This window comes from Chlorocebus sabaeus, chromosome 17 (assembly GCF_047675955.1).
Source record: "Chlorocebus sabaeus isolate Y175 chromosome 17, mChlSab1.0.hap1, whole genome shotgun sequence".
Classification (NCBI taxonomy): domain Eukaryota; kingdom Metazoa; phylum Chordata; class Mammalia; order Primates; family Cercopithecidae; genus Chlorocebus; species Chlorocebus sabaeus.
This window is the reverse complement of record NC_132920.1, coordinates 32,092,316-32,102,408: the sequence shown is the minus strand read 5'-3', so window position 1 is coordinate 32,102,408 and position 10,093 is coordinate 32,092,316. Positions and strand designations below refer to the sequence as shown.

The following is a 10,093-nucleotide window of genomic DNA, read 5'->3' as shown; positions in this document are numbered from 1 at the left end:
TGAACAATACTAGGCTTTTGCTTTTTTAAGCCCTAACAGAAATTCCATGGTTTAGGAGATGAGGTACACCCGTACCACTCCACAGGGAGAGTGGTCTGGTGAACCCCTAACCCCTTTCCTCTCTGAACGAGGCAAAGCTCAGACTTCACCTCTACCCCTAAACAAGGCACCCAAGCACACGTCTCAGTAAATAAAGGACATCCAGAAAATACCACAGGCAGAAGTACTTTATTTGGCAATTTTAACATGACACGTAGGGAAAAGAACCCTGTCCTCCTTCACCAGCCTCCCCAGAAATCCCACCTTCCTATTTCAAGACAGAGTAATAACAGCACCATTTTACACAAAAGGGAACAGCCACAGCCTTGGCACCATTTCTGGTTCCACTTTCCATGGAAGGGCAGAGAAGCACTGCTCAAACCCCACCACAGGGTCAGAGCCCAGGCAAACAGCAGCAGCCACATCTGACCCTTTGCATACACGAGAGCCCAACACTCATCCTGGCTCCCAAGCCTTCCCAAGGTGACCCTGTTTCAGCCACCATCATGCAGCAATTCCAGTCCCCTCCAGGCCCACTCTGGGGAGCTGAGCAATGACGAGAAGAATCTTCATGTCTCTGGCAGGCGGAGGAGGGTTCCAGAAGTGGTAGAGATGCTGTGCAGGAGAAAGACAAGGCTGGAGCCAGACGCCTAGGCTCAAGCTGTGAGGAGAGCTTATAACTTGGAAAGGGGTGTTCCCGGGTTCCAGAGAAGAATGAGATCCACTGGCCTTCACTAGGGAACTAAGCATGAGCTGGGAGGAAATCCGACCTTGGGTCATTGCTCCGTCATCTGCCAGAGGCCCGGGCAAGACTCACCAGTCCACTAGCTGGGCCCCAATGAGGTCATGCACATGGTAGGTGAGACCAAGCCGTACAACGGCAGGAGCCCGCCGGCCCAGGAGCTCTGATAGGAGCAGCTCCCGATACTTGGACTTCCGGACCATGCCAAGGACAGCCTGGCGCCCTGGAGAAGTGACAAAGGAGAAGGGAAAGGTGAATAAGGCGTAGAGGCCTGAAGAGTCACCAAAAGGTGAGGGGCTGCAGGCCTGAACTGCAGGCCTGAGCTGCAGATGGGATACCTTTAACAAAGTACTTGATGAATCTCCCAGCTCCAGGCACAGCTAGCCACCAGCTCCCAGCATCTCGGACGGTGAGGACTCCAGCGTTCACCAGATGCCTGAGGGCAGTGGGAAGCCAGCAGAGATGAGGTCTGGGCTCTGAGAACAACCTCTCCTCCTCATCCATTAATATTTACACAAGTCTCGAAAAACATGGGCAACCACGCAAGAGAAAGTAGATAACAACACCCCAACCTGGGGTGGTTGTGTGCTTGCACTAACTGCCTCTGTTGGTGCAGTTGCTTGTTCTAGGACCCCTACGTGGACTGCCCTCCCTCCACTCTCTTTTCCTGCTACTATTACTCATTCATTTAAATAGCTTCTCTTCCCTGACCACACGTCCTGACACACATTCAGTCTCAGGACTGAGGAGAGGAATCAGGGTCTTCTGCGCTCCTGCCACTACCTAGGCAGACCACGCCAAGGCTCCCACCACATCTGAGAGTGTGTCTGCCCATGTGAGACCGGTGCTACAGCTCTTCAAATACTTTCACATATTCCATGTGTTACAAAGTAGGAGGCCTGAGCCAGATAGAGCCTTTCAAAATTATATTTTTCTTTAGCGCCTGCCCAGTTGTTTTTTAGCTTTGGGGTTTTTTTGTTTTAAAGTGAATGTTTAGGGGTATCCCAACTGCTATCATTCTCTATCCTCTTAGTCCTAGTATAATTAACATCAAGCTTTTACGGTTCCTGCCAGGCCCCTGCATGCTTTTGATAAGCCACCAAGGACTGAATTCTATTCCAGGGCTCTTTCTAAGGCCCCAGGTAAGATAGGTCTCCTCTCTTGTGGGGAGGAATAAAAACTTGGGTAATTTTATTAAAAAGAAGAGTCAGCCTTTTGGCAGCTTTGCTGGCAGGTTCACCAAAAAAGCAAAAGGACAGGCTGCATGGAACTGGAGGGAGCCAGGGAGGCGTCAGATGCCTGACTTTGTTGGTTCCACAAGTCTCACGTGATTTCTGAGTCCCTGAAGCCAAAGGTCTGTGTCATTTGGTCCTGCTGGAAACTAAGGTCCCCACAGGCTGGAAGTACTGAAGCTAGAAATTTCTGCACTGCCCCAGCATACGGTCGGCCATCACAGGCCTTGAGGACCTAGAAGCAGAGATGAGATGCATGGTCCGTCCCCACCCTCACTCTCCACCAACCTCTCCACCCCTAGGACAGCATTTCTCTTCCTGTCTTACCTCTTGCTCAGATCCTTCCACCTCTCATACCCTTCCTCCTCCTCCTCCTCCTCCTCCTCCTCTCCCTCCTCTCCCCACTCTTTACCCTCTCGCTCCTCCCTCTTTCCCTCCTGTCTCTCTCCCTCATATTACTACTTACCAGGGCCCTGTGCCCTCTCCATGGGATGTGGGGGCAGAGAAATTCTTTCTTTTGTTTTTATTTCTGTTTCCCAACTTCCCTATCTCCCCCAACCTGTTCCCTGCCCCTGGCACCCCTGACACACATAGTCACATACTCTGGTCCTGTAGTCCTCAGTGAAGATAATTCCATGGGCATCCAAGTCGAAGCCCAGCTGGACGATTCTGATCTCCCCCTGCTCTTGAAGCTCCTTCTGTCTCCACAGAGAAGAGAGTGAAAAGAGGGGTATCAGGGTAAGATGCTCTGCTATACTCTGGGCACTCTCAGGCAGAGAGATTTTGCCAATATTGGGGCAAATTTATCTTAGTAAAGAAAAAACTGTGTGAGAAGATAATCAGGTAAATGACCAAGCAGCCTTTTCCAACTAGCTACCCACTCTCTCATCCACCTGCCTTATCTATGGTCTGTCAAACAGTCAATATAATTTTCTAAGACCAGGCACTAAGATAAAATAATGATTAAGATGCAGGCTCTGGCTTCAAAACATTAACAGGAAAATTCTGGGTGGGGTAAGGTGGGGAGGAGTATGGGATTCAATGTTTAAAACAAATAAAAATGAACCAGGACTTCTGTTTATGAGAATACAGCAAGAACTAATACACCTGTTGGAAATTTAACTAAAATGTTATTTAAAAATTGTTTAAGACCAGGTACAGTGGTTCATGCCTGTAATCCAGCATTTTGGGAGGCTGAGGTAGCAGGATCAATTGAGGACAGGAGTTCAAGATCAGTCTGGGCAACACAGTGAAACCCCCATCTCTACAAAAAATGTAAAAACTTAGCCAGGCGTGGTGGCAGAGACCTGTAGTCCTAGCTACTTGGCAGATTGAGGCAAGAGGATCACCTGACCCAGGAGTTTGAGGCTGCAGTAAGCTAGGATTGCAACTGGGCAACACAGTGAGACTCTGTCTCTTAAAAAAAATTGTTTAGACACTAAAGAGCTCACAAGATAACAGGAATTACCACTAATATAACATCTAAGTAGGCCAGGTGAGATGGCTCACACCTGTAATCCCAGCACTTTGGGAGGCTGAGTGGGGGTGGATCACCTGAGGTCAGGAGTTCAGTATCAGCCTGACCAATATGGTAAAACCCTACTAAAAATACAAAAATTAGCTGGGCGTGGTGGTGTGCACGTGTAGTCCCAGCTACTTGGGAGGCTGAGACAGGAGAATTGCTTGAACCCAGAAAGTTGCTGTGAGCCAAGATCATGCCACGGCACTCCAGCCTGGATGACAGAATGAGACCCCATCTCAAAAAATAAAAATAAAAATAACTGGGGCCGGGCACAGTAGCTCATGCCTGTAATCCCAGCACTTTGGGAGGCTAAGGGTGATCACTTGAGGTCAGAAGTTCAAGACCAGCCTGGCCAACATGACGAAACCCAGTCTCCATGAAAAATACAAAACTTAGCTGGGTGTGGTGTCAGGTGCCTGTAACGCCAGCTACTTGGGAGGCTGAGGCAGGAGAATCACTTGCACTCGGGAGGCGGAGGTTGCAGTGAGCCAAGATCATGCCACTGCACTCCAGCTTGGGTGACAGGGTGAGACACTGTCTCAAAAAAAAAAGTAATTGGAACATGGAGTGCATTTATTAATCTAGGCAAATCTGCCCAGAACATTTTCAAAAGTAACTGGGTGCATAAGGAAACAAAACTCAAAGAGACAATAAAAACAAACCCCAAAAGACAAATAATAGTGGATTTATCAAAAAGACAAACAAACAAACAACAAAAAAAATGGCATTTTGGGAGGCCGAGGCAGGCAGATCATTTAAGGTCAGGAGTTTGAGACCAGCCTGGCCAACATAGTGAAATCCCATACCTATTAAAAATACAAAATGTGGCCAGGCGCAGTGGCTTATGCCTGTAATCCCAGCACTATGGGAGGCCAAGGGGGGGCGGATCAAGAGGTCAGGAGATCGAGACCATCATGGCCATCATGATGAAACCCTGTCTTTACTAAAAATACCAAAATTAGCTGGGCGTGGTGACATGTGCCTGTAGTCCCAGCTACTCGGGAGGGTGAGGCAGGAGAAGTGCTTGAACCTGGAAGGCAGAGGTTGCAGTGAGTTGAGATCGTGCCACTGCACTTCAGCCTGGGCAACAGAATGAGACTCCACCTCAAAAAAAAAAAAAAAGGAAAACCGAGGGAACAATGACCACAGCAGTCACCTCCCAGGGACACTCTAATCAGAGACATTTTGATCAGAGAGGAATATATGTGGGATACTGGCCATGTTCTATAGTTTGACCTAGGGAGTAGCTAGATGGGTATCTGCTTTATAAACATCATTTAAATTATATATGTTTATATTTTCATTCGGCAACTTTTAAAGGTTTTTTAAAAATAAAAGCTAACATCAATATATTAAAAACAACAAATACTTCTTAAGGAGTGGTTCCATCTGGCATGCTTCCTCACAGGAGACATAGTGAGGGAGACTAGCTCACCTCAAGGGACAGCCAGACTGCCTTCCTTTTCTTCCCTCTTTTCTTGAAAGATCACTATTGACCTTCTACCTGCTAAATCCAATGGACAGATTTCAGTTCTGGGTTTTTTTTGTTGTTTTCATTTTTTTTTAGAGACAGGGTCTCACTCTGTCACCCAGGCTGAAGTGCAGTCGTGCAATCATAGCTCACTACAGCCTCAAATTCTTGGGCTCAAGCAATCCTTCTGCCTCAACTTTCTAAACAGCTAGAACAACAGGTGCATACCACCATGCCCAGCTAAGAATTTTTGTGTTTCAATTTATTTTATTTATTTAGTAGAGATGGGGTCTCAGTTATTTAGTAAACATGGGGTCTCACTTTGTTGCTCAGGCTGGTCTCAAACTTTTGGTTTCAAGCTATACTCCTGCCTCAGTCTCCCAAAGTGGTGGGATTACAGGCATGAGCCACCACACTCAGCCTAGATTTTAGTTTATATTTTACTTTACCTCTTCCCTCTTCTTAGACCACTGTCTTGAATCACAGGTTCTAATACTGCCAACTACTTCACTTTCTCAAAAATCTCTTTACTTTTACAATAGGCCTCTTCCTGGGTTACTTTTTTTTTTTTTTTTTTTGAGACAAGGTCTAGCTCTATCACCCAGGCTGGGGTGCAGTGGTGCTATCTCAGCTCACTGCAATCTCCACTTCCCCAGCTGAAGCAATCCTCCCACTTCAGCCTCCCCAGGCACGTACTACCACGCCTGGCTAATTTTTGTATTTTTTTGTAGAGATGGGGTTTTGTCATGTTGCCCATGCTGGTCTCAAACTCATGAGCTCAAGAGATCCACTCACCTTGGCCTCCCAAAGTGCTGGGATTACAGGCGTGAGCCACCGCCCCGGCCTCTGGGTTCCTCTTAACTCAGGCAATTCCTTCTCTGCCTCTGCCACAGATTCCTCTTCTTCTGCTTTCCCTTTATGTCAGTGGGTCTCAAATTTTAAGGCACACTTAAAAAAGACTTGAGGCAGTTCAAAAGTGTAGAGTCCCAAATCCCACCCCAAGAGATTGTAACTCATTAACCTTGGATGAGTCCCAGGAACCTGTATTTTTTAAATAAACAGCCCATGTAATTTTGACACAGGCATAACTCAGCTCATACATTCAGTAACACTGCCTTAAATGACAGTGTTTCCCAGCATTGTGGATTTGACCCTATGAACTTCCACTCTAAACTTGGAGTCCTTAACCATGGACCTCAGAAGATTAGTGAAGTATTTCCCACCTAACTGTACATACATCCTATGTATATGTGGCATACGTGCATTTTTCTGGAGAGAAATAGCCATAGCTTTTATCACCTTCTAAAGATTATAAAAAGGTTAGAAATCACTCCTCTACCCACTCTTCCTACTGGATCTCACCACATCCACAGAATTAACCACTTGCTATTCACACCTCCATGACTTGTAATTCTATTATCACTGGCCCAGAATTCTCTCCAACTCTAATATCCACTTGTCTAATACGTTTGTCTTTGGATGCTCCACATGCACCATCAACTCAACTTGTACAAAATTAAACACATTATCCGTAGTCCAACAACTAAATGTGCTCCTAATACCACCAGCCACGCAGTCATCTGGAAAGTCTGAGTTGTCCTGGACTCCCCCCTTTCTCACTCTCCTCTCCCTCTGTACTGCACTGACCTAATTTAGGCCTTCACCACTTCTCAGATGCAGTATCTTCTTAGTTGACCTCCCTGCCTCATCCACTACCTCCAATACACCATTCCCTCTCTCTATGACATTCTCTACCAGCCCATCGCCTCAGTGTAAGATGGAAACAACACTGATGTACAAGGCCTGTCATGATCTGACGTCTGTCTGCACTCCCAGTGCTCTATGTTCGAACCATGCCCCATGACTCGGTTTCCCCAAAAGCCTCGTTCTTCTCCCTCCATGACTGAAATGCCCTGTACTGCCTGCGGCCCATTTAACAGGGTCCCTGTGGCACCCCAGTGCCCGGAACAGTGCCCTCCCCTGAAAGGCCTAATGCTTGCTGAACAGCTGGCAGAGTGACTGAGGGACAGGAAATTTTAGGAGTCAGGAAAGGGACTTCCGGCGGTCGCACCGACGCCCCTCACCAGCTGCCGGTCGGCCACGGTCCTGTCAGGCACGAGGCTGTACACCTGGCTCCTCAGCACGATGGGCGGCAGAGCGTCCTCAAACAGACCTCGCGGGAACAGCTGCATGAGCTCTGAGACAGCCGCGCGCGCCGACCCTGGACCGAGACACCGGGTCAGAGACAGGGAACTGGGGCGGGGACGCGGTTCCAACAAAACTCTAGGCTACCGGAAGCGAGGCCCCACCCAGCTGGGGTCTTTAGCCCCGCCCCGGGGTTGCCATGGTTACCTGGCTCACCCAGAAGAGGATCCGACTCCACAAGCCCTGGCTTCCGCCGCCTCTTAACGCCAAAGGTCTCAGGGACCAGCTGATGCCTCTTTCGGCTCATATCCCGGGATTTTATGGTACCGGGGAAGAGGTAGTAATGGAGGGAAGAGAACCTGAAAATAGGGTCTTCCGGCGCAGAACAGTGACGCACGGTCTCCCCGGGCGTCCCTCCTAGACTAGGTGATGACGAAAAGGGCGTCAACTTGTCATCCCTCAGGCCAGTCAGTGTTGGGAGGGGCGGTGGCGACGCAGATACCCGCACCACGTCCGCCCGGCCGGGCCCCAAGCCGACCGCGGATTGGCTCCCTCCAAGGGCACGCACGCCGGGGGACTCGTGGGCGGCGTGGAGGGGCGCCGGTGGCCACGTTGGAATCAATCTCCTTCGTAAAGCTCACACCTCCCCGGCTCCAGGAGGGGTTTGCCCGCCACTGTCGCTGAATGATTGCATCATCGAAAGCAGAAAAACCACTTTTGCATCCTTCGGCCTCTGGTGTGCCTGCCATGACGTCATAGCCCTGCGGAGGTGGAAGTTGGGGAGCTTTGAGGTAACTGGATTCTTGATCTGAGCGCAGGCGTCCTTCCTAATCTCACTGCATTTGGAGGACCTGGAGGGAGGGTGGGTGAAGGGCAAGGAAAGAGGCAGGATGAGAGCTTGGCCGCGGTGGCATCTGAGGGGCCTGAATGTTTCAAGGCCAGAACCTGGCGATCAGGTGGCTCGCTTAGTCCTAAACCAGTCATCCTTCTCCAGGCCTCCTCTGTAAAATGGAAACTCTGTCCCCCTCTTCCCTTAGGACCTCATGGATCCCAGGGGGACCAAGAGAGGAGCTGAGAAGACAGAGGTAGCTGAGCCTCGGAACAAACTACCCCGTCCGGCACCTTCTCTACCCACAGACCCTGCCCTCTACTCTGGGCCCTTTCCTTTCTACCGGCGCCCTTCGGAACTGGGCTGCTTCTCCCTGGATGCTCAACGCCAGTACCATGGAGATGCCCGAGCCCTGCGCTACTATAGCCCACCCCCCACTAACGGTCCAGGCCCCAACTTTGACCTCAGAGACGGATACCCGGATCGATACCAGCCCCGGGACGAGGAGGTCCAAGAAAGGCTGGACCACCTGCTATGCTGGCTCCTGGAACACCGAGGCCGGTTGGAGGGGTGAGCAAAGCGTGGCAGGCAGTATATCTGGAGACCCGTACCTACCCTCTAAAATTAGGAGAGCCACAGCCGGGGTGAGAATCAGTCCTTAGAAGAAACAGACTATTCTTCGAGGGGAGCATCTCACTAATGCTTGTGTCAGACCTTCAGCCTGTAACTCCTGCCTCTCAGGGGTCCAGGCTGGCTGGCAGAGGCCATAGTGACATGGCGGGGGCACCTGACAAAATTGCTGACGACACCGTATGAGCGGCAGGAGGGTTGGCAGCTGGCAGCCTCTCGGTTCCAGGGAACACTATACCTGAGTGAGGTGGAGACGCCGAAAGCCCGGGCCCAGAGGCTTGCTCGGCCACCGCTCCTCCGGGAGCTTATGTACATGGGATACAAATTTGAGCAGTATATGTGTGCAGGTGAGTTGCCCCTGCTTCAAAGCCCCCTTCCCCTTCCCAGAGATTGAGAGCCCCCCCACCCCTGCTGCTGCTTCTCTCCTTGTGCAGACAAACCTGGAAGCTCCCCAGACCCCTCTGGGGAGGTTAACACCAACGTGGCCTTCTGCTCTGTGCTACGCAGCCGCCTGGGAAGCCACCCTCTGCTCTTCTCAGGGGAGGTAGACTGCACAGACCCCCAGACCCCATCCACACAGCCCCCCACCTGCTATGTGGAGCTCAAGACCTCCAAAGAGATGCACAGCCCTGGCCAATGGAGGAGCTTCTACAGGTTCAGGATAGGGGTGGGCAGGGCGAGAGCTTAGACTTGAAGGCTGGGAAAGGGACTTGGGGAGGAGGGTGAAGGCAGAATGGAGGGTGGACGAGGGGTCCCACTGACCCCTTGCTTTTCCTGACAGACACAAGCTCCTGAAATGGTGGGCTCAGTCATTCCTCCCAGGTGTCCCGAATGTTGTTGCTGGCTTCCGTAACCCAGAGGGTTTTGTCTCTTCCCTCAAGACCTTTCCTACCATGAAGATGTTTGACTATGTCAGGGTAAGGGAATGATGCTGCAGCTCCCACCCGCATCCCCAAACACCAAGACCACAGGTCTAGCGTCCAGGGCAGCAGCCTGCCTTCCCCTCGTCCCACCACCCCCACTGCCAATCTTCTGCCTCCTCTGCCTGCTCCAGAATGACCGTGACGGCTGGAATCCCTCTGTGTGCATGAACTTCTGTGCCGCCTTCCTTAGCTTTGCCCAGAGCACGGTTGTCCAGGATGACCCCAGGTGAGGCATTCGGCTCTGTCCATCCTCTCTGGATCCCAGGATCCAGCCTCTGGTCCTCAACTGATTCCTCCATCTGCCCCCCAGGCTCGTTCACCTCTTCTCTTGGGAGCCTGGTGGCCCAGTCACCGTGTCTGTACACCGAGATGCACCCTATGCCTTCCTGCCTATATGGTACGTGGAAGCCATGACTCAGGACTTCCCATCACCCCCCAAGACTCCCTCCCCCAAATAGTGATGTTTAGAGGGGGGCAGTCATATCTCTGTGTGCAGATAATAAAAGCATATTTCTAAGAGGTCCTGCTATCTTCTTAGCTGAGTCATCCCTGCCCAACAA

At 50.7% G+C, this 10,093-nt stretch overlaps 2 protein-coding genes across 5 annotated transcripts; one reads left to right on the top strand and one right to left on the bottom strand.

The window, feature by feature from the left end:
- Nucleotides 1-209: 209 nt before the first annotated feature.
- Nucleotides 210-7,900, bottom strand: WHR1 (winged helix repair factor 1). Of its 3 annotated transcripts, XM_073005604.1 has the most exons (8): nt 7,654-7,900; nt 7,359-7,568; nt 7,091-7,227; nt 2,616-2,711; nt 2,109-2,248; nt 1,120-1,217; nt 857-1,004; nt 210-654 (listed from the first exon to the last, which is right to left on the bottom strand). In XM_073005604.1, the coding sequence occupies exons 1-8, from the start codon at nt 7,898-7,900 to the stop codon at nt 609-611; spliced, it is 1,122 nt and encodes a 373-aa protein (XP_072861705.1). In that variant the 3' UTR covers nt 210-608.
- On the top strand, nt 7,834-10,052 carry DXO (decapping exoribonuclease). Of its 2 annotated transcripts, none has more exons than XM_038005932.2 (7): nt 7,834-7,942; nt 8,189-8,624; nt 8,722-8,957; nt 9,045-9,264; nt 9,392-9,527; nt 9,665-9,759; nt 9,844-10,052. In XM_038005932.2, the coding sequence occupies exons 2-7, from the start codon at nt 8,515-8,517 to the stop codon at nt 9,989-9,991; spliced, it is 945 nt and encodes a 314-aa protein (XP_037861860.1). In that variant the 5' UTR covers nt 7,834-7,942; nt 8,189-8,514; the 3' UTR covers nt 9,992-10,052. The 2 variants fall into 2 exon arrangements, with proteins under 2 accessions (XP_037861860.1, XP_007971239.2); XM_007973048.3 differs by having other exon boundaries at nt 7,840-7,942; nt 8,189-8,550.
- Nucleotides 10,053-10,093: the final 41 nt, after the last annotated feature.

Coding starts and splice junctions, on each gene's coding strand:
- WHR1 (XM_073005604.1), bottom strand. CDS start 7,900: ATGGCAGGCACACCAGAGGCCGAAGGATGCAAAAGTGGTTTTTCTGCT. Junction 7,569..7,653: donor GCCGGGCGGACGTGGTGCGG/GTATCTGCGTCG, acceptor CACCTAGTCTAG/GAGGGACGCCCGGGGAGACC. Junction 1,218..2,108: donor TTCAGGGACTCAGAAATCAC/GTGAGACTTGTG, acceptor CACTGCCCTCAG/GCATCTGGTGAACGCTGGAG.
- DXO (XM_007973048.3), top strand. CDS start 8,195: ATGGATCCCAGGGGGACCAAGAGAGGAGCTGAGAAGACAGAGGTAGCT. Junction 8,551..8,721: donor CACCGAGGCCGGTTGGAGGG/GTGAGCAAAGCG, acceptor CCTGCCTCTCAG/GGGTCCAGGCTGGCTGGCAG. Junction 9,760..9,843: donor GTTGTCCAGGATGACCCCAG/GTGAGGCATTCG, acceptor TCTGCCCCCCAG/GCTCGTTCACCTCTTCTCTT.